This window comes from Lissotriton helveticus, chromosome 7, assembly GCF_964261635.1.
Source record: "Lissotriton helveticus chromosome 7, aLisHel1.1, whole genome shotgun sequence".
NCBI lineage: Eukaryota > Metazoa > Chordata > Amphibia > Caudata > Salamandridae > Lissotriton > Lissotriton helveticus.
Genome location: NC_136068.1, coordinates 455,338,625 through 455,357,951, shown reverse-complemented (window position 1 = coordinate 455,357,951; position 19,327 = coordinate 455,338,625). Strand labels below are relative to the sequence as shown.

General features: G+C 46.5%; 1 protein-coding gene across 1 annotated transcript in view; it reads right to left on the bottom strand.

The window, feature by feature from the left end:
* MAZ (MYC associated zinc finger protein) overlaps positions 1 to 19,327 on the bottom strand; it is a 174,628-nt gene that overhangs the window by 91,193 nt on the left and 64,108 nt on the right. The window contains exon 2 of the mRNA XM_078652402.1: positions 5,453 to 6,219. Within this exon, the coding sequence (XP_078508528.1) occupies positions 5,453 to 6,219 (767 nt within the window). The remainder of the gene's footprint in view (positions 1 to 5,452; positions 6,220 to 19,327) is intronic.

Genomic DNA, 19,327 nt, shown 5'->3' with positions numbered 1-19,327 from the left:
TTGCAGATAAACTGGACCACCAGTCTATCTCTAAAATTGATCAAGATACAATCACCCACGATATCTTTCTCTCTTCGGCCAACCCAGCTTACTCTACGTACAAATATAATTTCGCTAAGCACCTAGGGTGGGAGGGGTCTATATTTATTTAACCAATGAATGGACTTATTTTTTAATTCAATATAGGTCTCCACACTACCTCTTTCCAACTCAGGTACCCCAGCCAATACAACAACATATGGAGAAGACGCAGGAGGTAAGTCAATACATGGCAAAGTGGATTTGGTTACACCAGTGTTGGGTAGGGATACATGTCGATCACTTCCTTTATCTTTTCTAGGTGTTTTTTGCACCTGGCCTCCACCCAGGATGGATGACTCTTGTCTCACTCCCAAAGTATTTCTTGTGCCTCCATGTGCCACTACATCAACATTGGTGGCAGTTCCAACCCCATCATTCTTACTAGGTAATACAAACATTGGGTTGAAAGTTGTTGGGGTGGATGATGGGGGATTGGAATTAGCAGGGTTTTGCATCACATTTGTTGTAGTTACAGATTACCTTAAATGTTCCCCAGAGAGTCTTTGATAGAACCAAAGTTAGACACAGCGAGTAATTCAAAATTGGAAAGTTTTTCCTCGATTGAGGACAACCTCTCAATGATTTGCGACAAAGATAGCATAATTAGGGCCCCCAGTTTAGTCCAAAACCCCTCATCAACTTGGGGCGAAGGAACATAAAGCAGGTCCGGGTTAAGGGCAACCAATAGAGGAGTAGTTATCTGGGGCTCTGTTATCGTTGGCAATACTGTAGTCACCGCCCTGCCGATCTTGTTCGTTTTATACATCTTTGCATTTTTTTGCCTCTGTGTGCCCCCTCCCCGCTTTCTCTTGGTTGCCGGTTCCGGTACTTGATCCGTTGCTTTAGATGTAAACTTAGGCACGGACCTTGTTGAGACACGAGAGAGTGTGCTACAAACAGTACCCTCTGGCACAGGGTCGGCATGAGGAGGACTAGAGGGGGGCTCCGATGTTATAGAAATGTTCGCAGAGTCCTGTAGAGGCTGGCGGTTACCTCCACCCAGGGAAAGAAGATTAGTGCCTGTACCGGAGCGCTGTTCGGGTGAGCATGCAGACAACAGGCCCCTTAACGAAGAATGTTTTGAATGCAGGGTGTCTACCAATAGGCAGCGCTCAGTCAAGGCGATTTCATGGGTTAATACTGAGGTGGCTCTAATTATAAACTGGTCCAACGTCTCTGCCACATTACCGCCCGTTATGGCATTCCTCCCCTTTCCTTCGGGGGTAGCCATCATGAGCTAGGCACTGTTTCAACAACTGACCCAGGAAATCAGTCCCCACGTTGGATAACGGAGCACAAATCAACATAGAAGAACTGACCTTGGAATATTGCAGGCTTTAGAGGGGGGTGCCCGGAGCGGCCTCTACCGTTCTCCAACAGGCACAAACGGGCCTGCCTTTGGCCCGGGCTTTGCCCGCGCGCGTCCCGCGTTGCGGGTGGCATGGCGCGCTTATCAACGCAAAGCTGTCTCCTCCCTTGCTGCGGTGGTTGGTGGGACCTGGAGTTCCTTGCGGCAGAGTGTTGGCAAAGTCCGTGAAACCCCGGCGGCAAAGTCCGTGATACCCAATAGCTCTTTGAGGAAAGAAAAACTTTAACTTGCAGTTACACCAACGATTGCAACTTCAAATGCCTACTCAAGGATATTAACAAAGTGCATGGCACAAGTAGCTGCTCATCTCAGAAAACAAGGTCCTCCGGGTTTTATCCGTTTAGACAACTGGCGGGTCAAGGCAAATTATTTCAAGTCAGTTATAGAATCTACCAGTGAATGTCTGCATCTCTTCAACAAGCTAGGGCTCATGCTAAACTGAGACAAATCTTCTCGATGTCGTGGCAGAAAGATCAGGTTCTGGTTGTCATTCTTGATATAAGGCATTCTCATCAGAGGAGAGAGAAACACGCCCTTCACCTTAGTCCCCCAATTGCAAAAAGAAAGATCAATCACTGTGCGACTTTACAAGTCCATTTTTAGGGATAATGACATCCTGCATCCCTTTGTTCCTATGTTGCCGCTTGCACATGAGGCTATTCTAAGAAACATTAGCGAAGCAGTAGTTGCAGAAGGGGAGTTCATTTGACACCCTAATACAAGTAAAGCAGCAGATAGACACAGACACCTGGTGGGTGCAACGCAAAAACTCCACAGCCTGCTTACGTTTTCTTCAGGAGAAAGAACATTTCATAATGACAACAGATGCTCACTAGAGAGGTGGGGCATTCCCTTGAAAGAGTTACATGCCAACTGCAAATGGTCTCTAACAGAAGATCAACTGCATATCAAGATCCTAAAACTGACTTCACTCATTCTAGGACTACGCTACTTACTTGAAAGGAGAAGCAATTCTTCAGCATCGGTATGTGCAAACAACACCACACGTATTTGTGTGGGAGTTCGGAATTAAGTTTTAAAAAACTTCTTACCTTGAGCCGGGACCCACATCTTCTCTGCTCCTACTCTCCTATCTCGGACAGGAAGAGGGAGCAGGCAGCCAGGCTTACTCTCCTGACCAACCACAACGCTGCAATGCAGCGTTGTGACTGGTCTGAGCGCCGTGACACAGCGCTCAGCCAGGGGCTGGAGGGGGAGCATATTATCCATGCAGGCTGCAATGGAGAATGGGAAAGTGCACATGACTTGTTTGCGTAGCCCGAGAGGGCCGACCAAACAGTCATTGCGCAGTCAGGAGTGGGCAAACCACTCCTCCCCTTCCCAGCTCGGACAGCAGAGCAGTTCCGCGCACCCGCCCGCCACAAAGCAGCAGGACATGAAACATAAAATGACAATAACTCCAAGTTATCATCATTTTATGTTTCTTTCTGCTTGAAAGCAGTGGGGCGACGCTCCTCTGCCATAGCGGACGAGACGCCCCTGGTCCAAGGATGTGTGGTTTGCGTGGATCCCCTAACATTTTCTTACCCAGGTTTGTAAGGGATTCTGGGTAACAGAACCTGTAAGAGCCACACAAGTCACCCCATTCTGGATTACCCTGAGGGTTGGTTTTGACTAGAAACAATTATGTGCCCATATTGAATTTTGGGCTGTTCCCGGTCGCGGGCACTAGGTCTATCCACATAAGTGAGGTACCATTTTTATTGGAAGACTTGGGGGGAATGCTGGGCGGCTGAAAGTTTGTGGCTCCCTGTAGAATCCCCAACTTACCATAACAGAAATGCGAGAACTACCTCATGGGGGTTGAGGGGGGGCAGGGGTGTCTGCCTAGCAGCAAGAGCGTTAACCACCAAGTGATAATTTATTGTATTTTCGGCTTGTTATTCTGATTCAAGTGTGTAAATTTATGAAAGATCCAATATTAGAAAAGAACAATTTTACTTACGTCTAAGTTAAGTTCTCCAGTATTTGTAGTTTCATAAATTCGCATGAGTCCCACCCACCTCCCCAACTCAGGAGCACCTAAAGACTAATTTTATTCTAATTCATCATCTTCATAATCTGAACTATGGTGACCTGGGTGAGGAAGGGCGAAGACTGTGCTTTGCTCTGGCAGGCTAAGGTTCGGATCTTTTACACTGATGTGAATAAGCTACTATTAGGACTATCAATTCTTTGCAATATAGGACATTCTATTGCTCACTGTGCCTACAAAGGGAATGATTCAATCATAGGAATCTATGGAAGGTACTAATAATGGAGAACTCCACTTACAGATATGTAAATGTTCTTAGCGTGGAATAGATGAAGAGGCCTAGATACAACTGATTTGGCTGCTATTTTCATATATTCTGTTACAGCAGTTTATTCTTTTTGAAAGAAGGTGCTTGCCCTGAAACTGAATAATGCTAATAAGCAGGATACAAAATCTGCAGTCAGCCAAGGTCACCTTCTAATGAGACTGCATTCTGAACAAACTCTGAAGACTTTTAGCAGGAAACACTGACAATTGTAGCTTTTCATGGTGAGCTATGAAGGAGCACAGAGGAAACTGAGATACTCCTTTCCTAAGAGAGAGATACAAAGCCTATTGCTCGGGCTGTAGCTGCTCTTGTTGGGTAGATTGGCGCAGGTTATCCTCGAGTCCAAAGAGCACCTTGGCCATGATTAGCAATGGGTCAGAACGGAATGATGTATTTACTGGGTGCAGTGATTAGCTTATAGTCCACGTTTTCCATTCAGTAATGAGGCATGAAATGCTGAATTAGTATTTAACACAACAAATGTCATATGTTTTGTCTTTTAAACAATACATTTGGGTACATTTGAGCTGTCGAAATCCATTAGGGGAAATCAGAACGATTAAATGATCAACTCACAAATCAGAATTATGATACCATTGCAAACTTCTATTTTCACAGTAATCAGGAAATGCACCCCCGATCTTAATAAAGGCCTGGGTAGGTGCTCTGGAACAATTTACGTCAAGAGATCAGTGCAAGGTGATGCTACTGGACTTATGCTTCCCTGTTAGAGGAAGTGCATTAGCTTTTTCTAGGTTTCGGCAATTCAAATTTTATGTTAAAACCTAGCTCTTGTTTTTGAATAGCAAACAGTTAGCGTTGATTAAAAATCTTCTAGTCTTGTTGCTTTTTGTACCGAACGATGTGTTAGGATCATAATATTGCCACAGAAATTTCTGGCAACCACAAAATACCCAATGTTTTTTGTTATATAACTGCGTGGAGGAGAGAATCAGCTAAGCAGGACAAGGGGCAAGGATATCCCCTAAATAATCAGAGGACACTCTAGATGTTATCTGAGAACACTGCTGCTTCAAACCACACTTAAGAAAAGCACCCCCGGACATCATCAAAGTGAATCTCTGATATTGAGGGGCATTGTAAAGGATAATTTGGATATGAACTGGAAAACTATTTCAGGTATGAAAGGAGGGCACATTTTAGATGTAAAATTTGGTGACATTTTCTTCAATTGTCATCAATAACATAGGAAAAATTGCATTTCAAATGAAGCCGGATTTTGGAGAAAGTCTACCTTTGTATCCATCTTCCAAACAGAGGGGCTTTCTTCCTTACCCACTGAAGGACTTGGTATTCCACCCTTCTGACTCCATCATAGCCTAGTCGTAATCCCATATCCGCAAGGGCTAAAAATAAAATGACTCCACCCTTCTGACTCCATCATAGCCTAGTCGTAATCCCATATCCACAAGGGCTAAACAAATTGTTTACTCCACCCTTCAAAGTTGGGTATTCTCTTTCTCATCCGAAGCATTGCGAATGCTGCTCCTACCTTTAAGAGCCTGTTTAACACCATCTCCCCCTTGCTGTACTTTTGCAGCCTTCCACTTACCATGTAATTGAACCTTTGCCAGCCACTATCAGTCAGGGTATGCCCTCCCATGTACCGGTCCCTCTAGGCAACACATCAAGACCCTAGAAAGTTAGATGCACTCACCGTGAGAAACCTTTTCCACAGTGGCTGCAGATGTAGGGCTTGTGTATGGTTCCGTCGTGTGAACGCACATGATAGCTCATGCGGTCCTTGCGCTTGAAGCGTTGCTGGCAGATGGGGCACTCATACGGCTTCTCGTCTGAGTGAGACAACTTGTGGCGATTCAGGTGGTAGACATCACGGAAAGCTTTGCCACACATGTCACAGGCATGGTTCTTGCGGATCCGCTTACCCGAGGCTGTAGTGGTCACCAGTCCGGCGCCATCCCCCTCTGAGGTTGGTGGAGCAGCTTCAGTCACCACTCCACCACTGGCGATAGTAGTGATACCCACTGCATTATGCATCGGCACAGTTGCTGCTACGCTAAGCAGGCTAAGCGGTACCATGGTGGGTATTTTGTTGGTAGTAGTGGCTGCACTGCGTGGCTTGACACCTGTGTGTATAGCTTCATGACGCCGCAGGTTGTAGCCATTCTTGAACTCTTTAGAGCATAAGGTGCAGATGTAGGGTCCCTTGCTCTTCGACCCCTTCCGGGGGTCAAGCGGAGTGCCTGGTCCCGCGATGCCCGGCAGGCCCTGCTTCAGAGCTGCTGTGTCCACCGTAGAAGCCTGGGTGACTCCACCAACGCCACCATTATTCCCAGGAGATGAGGCAATAGCAGCAACTGCTGCAGCAGCTGCTGCAGACTCTTGGGCAGCATTGACTGAGGACAGCACTGGCAGCAGCTCTACCTGCAGGGACTCTGCCGGGGTGGGCACAGAGGGAGGAGTCTGGAGCCCCAAATAAAGGGAAAGAGAAACAAAAAAAGAGAATAAACACCTTCAATAGTAACAAAAACCTAAACATGTCTCTTAAGATATGTGAAATCATTCAACAAGGCAGCTGAGGCCTGTGAGTCAGGATCTTAAAAGGATTACTTACTGCCAATACAAATACGTATCACAACACATTACTAACAGAAAAAGAGTAAAGTGCGGGTGTTGCATACCATTAACATGTTACATTTTCTAATTGAAATACTAAGAGGCCATACTAATGACATACGGTGAGTGGAACAAATGCTAGTAACAGGAATCATTTTTAGGTTGAGCCTACCAGACAATGCAGCTGTCGGGTTTGCTTAGGAAATCTTGGGGACATTCTCAGAGCTTCTTTGGGAATGCATTCCATCCATTGCTCATCACTGGTATTATGGTTTGTTAGTCACATTTGCTTGCTTTCCATTTGCTGACTTAATTTATTTTAGGCTATCCAGCTTGAGTTAGTCGATCCCTGAGAGTACAGCCTGTTTACAAGGGCTCCTTGTATTCTTCAACAAAAGCGTCCACAAGTGCTCGCTTTCTGTAAACAGGCCTTGATATTCTGTTCTTATCTCGTCACATTTGCTATGCAGTCAAAGACATAGGTCAGATGTCAGGCTCTGTATTCCGAGGGAACTTAGTGTTTACCTTTCTTTTTCTGACTTCAAAGTGAGAATATTTATGTGAAAATCCTACTGGGTCCCCATGTCCGACGAGGCTGTAGGATTTTATTTTTTCTAGCACACAAAATGTAAATGTCTAAGTGAACTGTGCAAATATTTCAGAATTCAGAAAGCACAAATTAAGCATATTTTGTAATTCTGAAGTGTGCTGGAAACAAATATTTTAATCCATTCAAAACAAATCAGTACACTTGGTGATGTCATTCCCACACATCGTTTGTGCGCTGTATAGTTTTATCAGTACAACGGTATGCATAGGCAAATGAAACTGCCCTTTCAATTTAAAATATGTTGGCTGTATTGGCAATGTGCTATTACAGAATGCATCCTCCACTCTACGCAATTCCACTCTGACAATTTACTCGACAACACACTATGACACTCTGCTCCACTCTCCACTACACCACGCCATCCCATTCCACAACAGACCACTCTCTGACACTTCACTTCACTCAAGGCCACTCTACGCTATTCTTTGACATTCTTCTCCATTCCACTATTACAACACTCAACTCCACTCTATGCCGCTCCCCTCTACACTACTTCACTCCACTCTACTGTATTCTACGATACTTCATTCCACTCCGTTCCACTCTATCCCACTCCTCTACAATTCTCTACTCTACAACGCTCCATGACACTCTAGTTTGCTTCACTCTATACCACTCCACGCTATGCCACTCCACCCTATGACACTTCACTCCACTCTACGGCACTCCACGCCCCTCCACACTATGACACAACTTTACTACGCAACCCTCCATGACACTCGATTCAATTCTACAACAGTTTACTCTAAGACACTCCACAACAAATATAATATTTATATATATCATGAAAATCAATCTTGTGGAGAGAGTATATCCGGATAATTCTCAAGCACTTCTTTGAAATAGAGCTAACAATTACATATAAGTTCTGCAACCTTATTCTTGACCTAACCCGTCAACCCTACCTGATAACAAATCAATCGAACATCTAGCAAATACACAGAAAACAAAGACGAACCATTCCTATTGAGGGGGTAAACTAACAGTAAGGTTTGGGACACCAAGTTCTTCCCCATTAGTTACTTTCTAGGGGTATTCGATATGTGTTTGAGTTATTGTCTGGTAGGGTTGAAGAGTGGGGTCAAGACATTTCACTGCTTATTTTGAAACATATTCTTTCAATTTTCTAAAATTTTCTGAGTATAGTCTTTTTGCAATACTGATTTTCATGATATTCACATTCAAATATTAAATTCATTCATATTTTTTTCCTCCAAGGGGTATGGTGTTGTTTAACGTTTACACTGCTGTCCCAGTTCCTATTGCATTTTTAATGGTACACCCTATATTGTTATTGTGATTTAAGGCATCTAGGCAACGAACAAGCCCCACAAGACACTACAGCTCAAATGTGCATAGTCATTTCCATTCCAAGTCTATTTGTGGTAAATGTATTCTGTGTTCAGTCCATTTCCTTCCTGTTGTGAAGAACAAATGAAGACTCCTGCTCAAAGTGTGGACGTTTGCCTGTGGGGGCTACACAATATTGGATCCCCTGTATTTGGGTTATGCTCCTATATTGAAACCATTTGGGATATACTGGATCGCATTTGGGTGGCATAAAGTAATAATACTACTATAAAAAATAATAAGTTCTGACATCTAGTACCTTCTTAAGACCTAATGGAACACGCTGTGAGGGAAAAGTTGCTTCAGAGATCGTCAAAAGATGAGCAACAATAATCCATGGAATCAAACCAAGAGAGGACTCTAGAACGGATATGTCTAAACAAGACAGAAGAAGAACATCTACAAGACACATCAGGAGTATGGTGAAAGTGGGGCACGCATAAACTATATTCACCTGATAGGGCTGCCCGAAGGAGTTGAGAAGGCATACACCGAAATCTGACTAGCAAAAATGACCTGGAAATTTCTTAGTTTCTAAAACTCATACATTAAATAAAAAAGAGCACCAAACAGCTTAGAAAGCAAACTGATGGCTGATAAACTTCAGAGCGCTTCAGAACTGCATGGAACAGGGTACTAAGCAATTTTCAGATAAGGAGAATAGGCATTTGAACACCTATGAAAATGGTGTGGAAAACTCTATAATACAAGAAATAGAAAAGGTTTTACATCCCTTATGCATTAGTTATAATTCAGTGAAGCTTAACCAGGTCAGCCGCAGGACCTGACACTGCCCAATAATTTCACCCGTAATGACAGCGAATCGGAGACATTTGGTCTGACGGATGCTCAATGTAACACTGCGTTTGCCCTATTTCTTAACTGGATTGACATGTACCGATCTATATGTGTCTCCATGATTGCCCCTATGCATGAAGTACCAGGCTTTGACGCCAATAACCCTTCTTATCATGTGCATGTCCCCAGGACTAAAATAGAAATCATTGCCTTCTCCAAAGACTACCCTGATATAAGAGAAAGTCCTGATGAATGGTGTACCAGGACAAAAGGATATTGTGCATAGGCCAGGTCACACTGAACGACAGACCAAATGTTTTCTTGCATTCTCCCACCTGATATATGGAAGAAGTGCACGAAAGAAAACTTAGAAGATGTCGACTGGACCAAAACGAATGCTACAGGAGATGTTCGGAACGCTGATAGCTAAGTAACCGATAAAATAGCAGCCCTGCCAGGCAAATTAATAGTTAGATTGCAAGAATTAGTGCCCCGTAAAAGACTAGATAAGACAAAATCAGACAACTGTAAACAAGAAAAGGATGAAAATGTAGCAGTCTTATCCTCCCAAATTCAAAAGGATATGCTCTGTCCATAGTGGGAGGAATGCTGCTGATGAGGGGGTCCAACAAGTCCTCTCCAGTTGTTGTGTAAATGGCACCCAAGAATGTATAAGATTATCCATCCACAACCCCCATCGAATAGCACTTCAGAAATTGACTAGGGGTTGGTACGATGGTGGGATAACTCTCCCCAATGTCCAGAAATACTATTGGGCCTCACAATTAATTATTGTTAATCTCTGGGTTCACCTCCGGGGAGACAAACCGGCCTGCAAGATGAAAAGAAGAAACATGCAATCTGGGGGCTAACCAACAGCCATCTATGGGGAAGCGCATCACACATTCTTTCCCAGCCCTACTACTGTCAACACACCGCACTGGCAGCTCTGGGCTGGCGGGGTAAGATCACACAGGCCATCCCTTTGTGAGACACTTCTCACTTAGGCACACTGGCCCCACAACAGGGTTTGCACAAGTGGGACCTCACAGGCCTGTCTCGACCAGATGACTTGTGGAAAAGTGGGAAGGTACTCCCATTTGCAGAGTTACCAAAATAGTACTAGCTGGCACCCACAGAGACCTACTGATATCTGCAAGTCTGCCATGCCCTGTATAAAGTGCTCCCAAAGGGAAGAGACCTACCGGAGTCCTCCCCACTTGAGAATAGGCTATTAGATGATTATCTAGCCTAAAAGGCAAATTCGCTTAGCTACCGGAATCTGTTAAACAATTCCCCTGACACCATCACCCGACAGTGAGAGGTCTGGGAGCGGGACCTGGTGGTTTAAAGGATGATGATTGGCCTGAGGCCTTGGCCTCCCCTTGAGAGATGGCTATACGCTCCCAATTGCACCTTATACAGCTGAAGAATCTCCACATAGGTTATTATGCAGCTACAACATTGGTGAAATGGGTTAAACTGTCATGGCGGTCTGCCCCAAGAAATGTGGATAAAGGGGCAAATGATTATTATATGGTATGGAGTTTTCCAGCGCTTTAGTGGTCTGCATTGCAGTAGTAGACTGTATTAATAGTGTTTGCATAAGCGAAATGGTGCCTCCTCAGCGTTTGCGGTGAAACTGATCTTACCCATATGGACTACCTCTGGTTTACATTAGGGTCGATGGTGACCAAACGCAGGACAGCACGATTCAGGGTCGTGGAGGGGGGTGGGAGCTGACAACGCCGCAATTAAGTGACTGGAAGAGGGACATGGACTGGTATATGCAAGAAAAAAGAGCAATTTATGAGAGCACGGGTCGTCCGAATAAATGGACAAAGAAATGGGGGAAATAGAACGGGTATCCGGGAACCTTGTGCTCCTGATGTTAATGCCAATCGAAATACATGGGGTCAGGAGGGATTGGATATCTTTGCTGCCTTGTGAGATGTTGAAGGAGAAGAGGGAGATCCACAGATCGATTGAAACTTTTCCACTGTGTACCTATGTACTCTTATCATCATCCTTGTTCCAAAATGTCACCATGATTCTTTTTGGTTTGTATGCAAATAATAAGAACTTACACAAAATAAATAAAGATTATCCATACATACCTATGAGCCAAAATGGGGAGTAAAGCCAAGCCACTAACAGAAGTATTGGCCATTTCCTAATACTACGCTGAGAGACAGGTGCAGGATGAACAGAAAAAGGATAAGAAACACAAGGAGTTAAAGAGTAAAGTGCTACTCTAGCAACTACAGCAAGGGAGAGAGAGGCATGTCCACATTCTGGAGACCTTGTGGGAGGGGAATAAGGGGATACTCAGAACCAACTTACGGACCGCAGAATGCCTGAATAGATAATGGGAGCCTCAACTGCAAAACCCCTCATCATTGGATTAGAGTGCCTGTTACTACAGAAAACTAACAGTGGGCGCCCCATGTCACAAGGACGTGCTTAATGGGGGTTACAGAAATTCTTTTAACAGCGAGTCACAACAACATATTGATAGGCCTCTATGCTGAATCTTATGAAAATGACATCACTCATAGGGGACACCAATAAAATTACTTTGACAGACAGGTTAAAAGATCCCAGATGGTAACTGACCCCTTGCCTGATTATGATTTTGCCCAATAGGGTGCCTTAGGAAGGAAAAGGTAATGGGTGAAATTTCCAGTGGATCCAAGAGGGCTTTATATAGGCGCAATGGTACAAGGACAGAGAGTGAAATTCCTCCTGGACACTGGTGCCATAAATTCCTTAATTTCTCAAAACATTATCCCACATGCACCCCTCTCTGGAAAATATAACACATTTGTGGGGGGGCATGGCCTGGAGCCTAAGATGGCAGACGTGTGAGCTTGGAGCTCTGCGTTGGCCAGTCATTTATCAGCCTTAAACTCTGGCACCCAGGACCTAGGCAAGAGTGGAAAAGTTCCCTGGGGTCCCCGTGAGGCAGTGGCCAGTCCAAGGCGGGTTCGCAGATTCTTTAGGCGACTGCGAAAGTGTGAAACACCGTGACATGGCTGGGTCGACGAGCTCGCAAGATGGCGGCCCTGGTGTGAGCGGCCTGCGACGAGCAACCAGGAGGCGACCGCGGCCTCTCCCCGGGCTGGGCGTCCACTGTCTGCGGACGACTAGGTGGCAAGCCTGAGTGCGGAGCGTTGGAAGAGCCCCTCAGCGGTGCTCTGATATGCAGTGGCTACGGTTCGGAGGTGAGGAACTGGGGTGGCGAGGGATCGGGGCTCGGGATGGACGGCTCCGAGCCTGGTGCCCTCGGGGGGAGGGGGAGGGGGGGGGAGCAGCTACCCTGCTCCGATCTGACCGCGCACCGGAGGATCCACTTACTTGTGGATTCCCCTCCTCGAAAAGAGGCTGAAACCCTAGCAGGTCAGGCGAGGCCTTCGCAAGCCAGGGCAGACTAGGAGCTTCTCGGCACGGACACTTGCGCCCTCGAGATAATGGTCGCCTTGGGGCTAGGCGGGCCACAACGAGCAGAGCTGCGACAGTGCAGGGGTGTGCACCCCAGACTTTGGTATGAGTCAATGTGGGCGAATTACCACGAAGCGCTGTGTGAAGGTCGCTCCAACTACCAGTACAGGCAGTAGTCTGGCCTTGTACTGGACTGCGCCACGCATGAGTGGGATTCCTCTGGGCCTGGGATATGATAACCCCATGTCTGGAGCTGCCTTGGGCGTTGAGGAGCAGGGACTACCCCGAGAGCCACTGGCCTGCACCGTAGTGTGTAGAGTTGAGCTGCGGAGCTAGCAGTCAAGCGGCCTACATCCCCAGCAGGCCCATGAGCCGCGTAGGCCCTCTGACACCATGGGAAAACCTCGAGCTCGGCTGGGGCCTCACAAGACCCGTAAGACAGCACCCAGGAGTAATCACTGACTGCTTCAGAGGACTCAGTGCAACAGCAGCTGAGCAAGATATTGGAAGCCATAGCAGACACAAAGGCCACTCTCCACCAGGACATCAGCACGGTCGCGGTGGGGCTCTGCCTTTTGCGAGAGAAACATAAGAAGCTCTCTGAGAGGGTGAAGGAGACGGAGTCCAGCATCACTAAATTAGCACCAGCCCAAGAGGCCTTGGAACAGCAGATGGGGGCCCTCACGGGCATGGTGTGCGTGCTGGAGCGACGGGCCGAGAATGCGGAGGGGCGCAACAGGAGGAACAATATTCGAGTCCTGGGCCTGCCGGAAGGGGCTGAGGGCGGCTACATGGTGTTCTTCTTGAAGCAGTGGCTAAAAAGCGTGGTAGCACTTGAGGGCCTGTCAACCTTTCACACTCTTCAGAGGGCCCACAGAGTCCCGGCCAGACCGCCGATGCAAGGGTAACCTCTGCAGCTAGTAGTGGCCCGGTTGCTCCATTTCCGGGACAGGGATGCACTCCTGCAGAAGGCACTTGCAGAGGTCCCTTACACTATAGAGAAGAGGAACATTTTCCTCTTCCCAGATTACACACTGAAAGTGCAGCGAAAGTGTGCCTCGTTCCTGGAGGTTAAGAAGGCACTGAGAGAGGAAGGCCTCCAGTACTCTGATGTTCCCGGCCCGACAGCGTAGTATCCTAGATGGTAACACCCACTACTTTGACTGTGAGAAAGATGCCTGGAATTGGATTGAGGCCTACAAGGTTGAGGCCCCACAGCCCACAGGCCTCAGACCTGAGTCGAGAAAAACCACGGAGCTTGGGAAGCGCTTCAGATGGCTTTCTCGCAGAGGCGCCCCTAAGAAACTGACCTCATCGCAAACAGAGAGGGAGAGGGCTGAAGCCCTACAGGCCGTGGTGGTGCTCATGCAGGGCAGGAACCCTAACCCAGAGGTGGAAGTGTGCTCCTCGAGGGACACTGAGGAAAACTAATCCAACTGCTCTCGTAGTGACAATGTGAAGCTGCTGGTGGTGACACCAAAAAAGGCTGATGAAGTCATCTGAGGCTGCTTGAACATTGTGGTGACCCTGGATTCCAGTGTGGTGCTGAACTGTTAGAAGCGGACCAAGGTCCCGAGCTGACCTATTCCTCAAGGGGCCGGCACGCCCCCAGACGGTTTGTGGGCCAGAAATATATCCTTATCTGCTCCCCCACCCACTGAGCGCCTTACTGGGTTAGGGCCTCATCAAGGGCTATTTGTTTCACATGCTGTTTGGGCAACTGACCGTTGTCAGGCTGCCCTGGGGCTGGGGAGTTTTTCGACATGGGGGTTCACTTGTTAGAATATTATGTTTTGAAGTTTGCAGAGGATGGTGGTTGGCATGAAAGAGGGAGCGGGCAAGGGAGGGGTCCCCCTTGTGTGGCCGATGGGCGAGGTCCAGCAAGAATGGCGAGAACACAACACTGTACTGTGTGGGATTTGGGTCACTCGTGTGAGTCCCTGTACAGTGTACTATAGGTACCCAGGGCATAGGGGCACCCAAGGCCTACCAGGGGCTGCAGCATATTTGTTGCCACCCCTGGCTGGCCATCCGAACTGACACAACTGGCTGATCACTCAACTGGGGCAAGGTCGTGTAATTACCCCTTGCTTAGATATAGCATTCCTATGTCTAAACCTATATCTGGACACATATGCACCTATAAGTCACTCCTATGGCAGACCTTAACAATCCTGAAGGCAGAGTGCTTGGTTTTATGTGAGATGGTGCTCTAGCATGAGCTGAGCCTGTCTGCAGCTTTCGGAACCATGTCCTTATAGCTGTTCTAGGATAATGCCATACCATATACTCTTAAGTGCATTATGAACCTCGCGGTTAAATGCTATCTTTGGTTTGGCTTTATCAAAACATGTCGTGTAAGGTGTCATACGCTTTGGAATACTACCCCCTCGCCAATTCTGGCGACGGGGGTAGCATTCCACCCTTCTAGAGGGAGAAGACATGTTACTTCCATTAATCTCGGTTAAAGTTAACCAGAGCCTCAGCATAACAAAATGGATGCTGCTGCCACAGACACAAGTCTGACCTGTGCTGCTGGGATTCCTTCCAGCGAGGGAGGCTTGGACAATAGGTTTCCTGTCACAGGGAGGTGCTAGCACCACCCCGGACAGGCGATAGTGTATTGGGGCAGGGAGGGCTGAATGAAAGGAGACACTGCCTGGGGCACACAAGGTGTCCCATGCATAGACTAGTTCAAACCGGTGCTGGGGCACTCCAGCCCCAGCTCTGGCGCGAAACTGGACAAAGGGAAAGGGGTGTAACCACCCCCTTCCTGGGTCCCACCCATAGGAAAGACCTAGCAGGTAATCCAGCCCCTAGATTTGGTATATAGGTAGGAGCTGAGTCCCAAGACTTTAGATAATCCTGACTGAAACTCCGATACGAAACTCTGGACCCTTCGACATCCTACTCGACGTAGAAGACTGAAGAATCTCCCTTGTGGTCAAGGAGTGACCACCCTGTGCAAGCAGGTACCATCAAGCGCTCAACGGTTTGCTTTGTCGTTGCTCCCGCCGGAGCTTGAACACAGAGCCTGACAAGACCCGGACTTCCAGACATCCAACAGCCCGATCCACAGCCACAGCAAAGCTGAGACCCGTGGAGGCGACGAGAGACGTGGGACCGGCCATCTTGCAAAGCCAGTGAATTGCTTTCCGTGCAACTTCTGAGGCATCCTCGAAGTTGTGCATTGGGGATTGAGAAGCCCCAGCCCAGAGCACCAACTGCATCGAAGATCACCTCTCCACACTCACCGAGTGATGCGTGGGGCCCTTTTGCATTTTCCTGCTCGACGCGTCTGTCCGGTCACTTGCCCGTTGGCTAGTGGCCTCTGCGACGACGAAACCTTGAATTTCCAATGCTGGTCTGGTTGCTCCCCTGAAAAAGGAGCAGCCCATCAGACCTTGCTGGTCTGATCCAGAAGCCATCTTCGATTCCTGCGTGGGTTGCATTTGCCAAGGCTGTTGATTCCGAATCGAGAACCGACACCGCCAACAGCGAGAGCCTTCGTGGGACAGTCCGTGCCCAGCTCCTGGTCGTCGTCGACACCTCCTGGTCCACGTGGCAGCAGAGACAAGCTTCACGACAGCACCTGATTGCATCCCGACATCGCCTGGTTCCCTCCTGGTTCCATCCTGGTCACTGGCTAGTGACCCAGACTCTGTCCCCTCTGCTTTCAGGTACTCTTCATCCTCGATCCGCCCTTGGATCCAACCGGAATCTTCTCTCCTGGTCGCCTGCAGCATCTTTTCTCCAAGGCTCCATAAAACTCCACGACGAAACCCGACACACTTTGACACCTATGCGCCCGCTTCCTGTGGGTGAGGTAACGCGAGTACTGCGGTGCTCCTGTAAAGGTTTACACTCCTAGTGTCCTAGTTTCCAGTGGTTAGTTTCTAGTCCAGTCGGAAGTCTCCTAAATCTTTAACTTTCTAACTTTACGCACCCATTGACTTCTATGTGTGCACGCGTGTGCATTTAGACACTGCACCCGCATCCCGTGGGCCTCCTGCTCCCTAACAACTGTTAGTCCAGTGTAGCCCCAGCGATTCCCAAGGCCCTAGGCCTTACAATTGTTCGTGATGTGGTTCTTATACCACTATTTTAGTATATGGTTTTACGGGCCACCAGGGCCTATCCATATTTGTGCAACTTTTGTATGTTATATTAAGTTACTTGTTATGCGTTTGTGCTTCTGTGCTCATAAAGAGTTCAGAGGGTTGTTTTAGAAATAAATACATATATATTTTGAATATATAACCTGTGTGGTGTCCTTTTCATTTAGTATTAAAAGGTTTGCATATGGTAAAACAGCTGGCTTCACATGCCCTCTTGAGTTTAGCCTAAGACTGCTTTTGTCCATGCTACTTCTAGGATAGCTGGTCTATAAGGTCGACTTTACAACCATCACCATAAGGGTTGTTTGGACTGGTGCAAGGTGCTTATTAGACTAGTGAACATCATATACCAGGCCATCTTCTCACAGCCCCTACGATAGTGCCACTGAAGCCCATCAAGGACGCTGGCCTTCGATACAAAGTATGCCATGCCCTACATTAATTCCATCTTCTTGACCCAGCCAGCAAAAGTTAACTATCGGGTCCAGAGCTGCTAAGAATTGGTGACCTCTCACTGTCTCGTGATGGTGAAGAATAAAGAACAAAGGGGCACTACTGCTCAGAAGGGACAAGCAGGATGGAAAGGAGCCATTCTGACAAAGACATTTTCAATACCATTTGCTCTGATCATCTACCCTAACAGCTGTTGTCATCTACTTGAATGATCTATACTTCCTGAAATTACTGGGTGTAATAGTACCACGATTGCTGAAGATATGCACGCCCATCATTCCAAAGAGTACTATGAAAATGTTGCCATACAAAGAATGAATGCCGATCACAAGGAATGAAATGTCTCAAATTGTTGGATTTGCCTAAAACTTCCTTTAGAAACACAACAGGAGATACCTTTGTTGCCTTAGAGTTTGACACTTAATGATTCTTGTTATATTCTATTTAAAGCAGTGATCACCTGGTTTTCTGGCCTGAGGGGTACTGATGTCAGTTGTAAATACAGAGATGAAATAGTGGTACCACTGGGTTGTTCCGTCGGAGGGGAAGATTCATTCTACAGGGATGCCTTCAATGATGGTGTGATGATAAAAGATCTAAACAATTACACTAGGGATGAACAGTTCAATTCTTAACGCCTCCACCTTATTTAACAAGCCCCAGGCTTTATGGGTAACAAGAAGACCCGGTCAGTTATGTCTTGCATCAAATGGATCGCGAGAGACTGGACGGAGTAACTGCATCCTTGTATTCGGTCTGGACAATGCCTCTTGTCCCTCATTATCAGTAGCAGCAGGGGAGGGTCTATATTTCATCTGTGGTCAAAAAAGCATACCCTTGGCTGTCCATGGGTTGTGGAGGGTTTTGTTATTAGGGCCTAGTGTTTCCCCATATTAGACATTATTCTAAGGAACATGTTATCAAATATCTGCTAACAAACAATATAGCTAGGGGCAGAAGGGAAATCGATCAGACAGATAACTCTGCCCAGGAGCTCAGTGATATGGCACCAGGAATACTACCCATGCTAGGGGTAGCAAATTCTAGAAGAATAAGATAATTAGGCCGTTTGTTGGAAGCAACAATAAATGAAGCAACAATCGCCCTGGGTAAAATTACAGCAGAAATTGTAGCAATTCAACAGGTAATTCTCCAAAATCGCAAGATACTTAGTGTGCTAGTCGCTGAGAAAGGGGATGTTTGTAAAATGATACACACTTAATGCTGCACGTTTATCCTGGATAATGCCACAAACATTTATAGGGAAATAGAGAGTTTACATGACATAGGGAACCAAGTGCATACTTTTGCTGAACGAATGTTGTGGGATGATATTTCTTCATTATTTGGAGTCTGAGGCTGGACCATAATAAATGTAATAATAGTTATAGTTATTACAATATTAGTTGTTTATGTGTAAATACACTTTCTGTTGATGTCAGGCATGTACCAAATTGTGTATTCCCTCACCAAGAAATGTTTATGTTTCAAGTGCCATGATACAGCGGGAAGAAGTGGCCGCATTCATGCAAATAAATAATTGAATAGCAAAGTTATAACAATATGTTGAACAGTTGTTCGAAGGACAGTTTGAGCTTAAATATGATACTGAGCAACTGTTCACCGTTTTGCGTCTTCATCGTGAATTCATGAGCCATGCAGCTGTACAAATGGGTAAAAGTCTGAGAACTGTTTGTGTTTGTTAAGCTTCCCCTTTGATTTCAAGAACTGAAGGAACACATAGATAAAAAGTAGATAAGAAAGATAACTGCCGATGTTGAAACCGCACCTGTCCTCATACCGTGAGAATGTATTCATGCTCTGTTGAGATTCCTGTTGTGACTTATGAAACACCACTGTCTGCGCACATGTCTGACTCGGCTATTTCAATGTATGTCAATGAAGTTCAAACAATATATAAAGAATGTGTCAGCTGTGTTTGAAAGTGTATACTTGGAAGCAGACTGCTTCGTATCTCTCAAGCTTAAATAAACATTCCTTCATGACTGTGTTTTATTGCTGTCTCGTGTTTTATTGCTGTCTCTCATTAACAGACAAGTGTACCCGATTTGTGTGTTCACAAACTCATTTTCAGGAAAATCCAGAAGAGGTACTACAGTAAAAGCAGAGTAAGGGTACTAGCATACAGGTAGGGTGGAGGTCTAGGGCTAAAACAGGAGTAAAG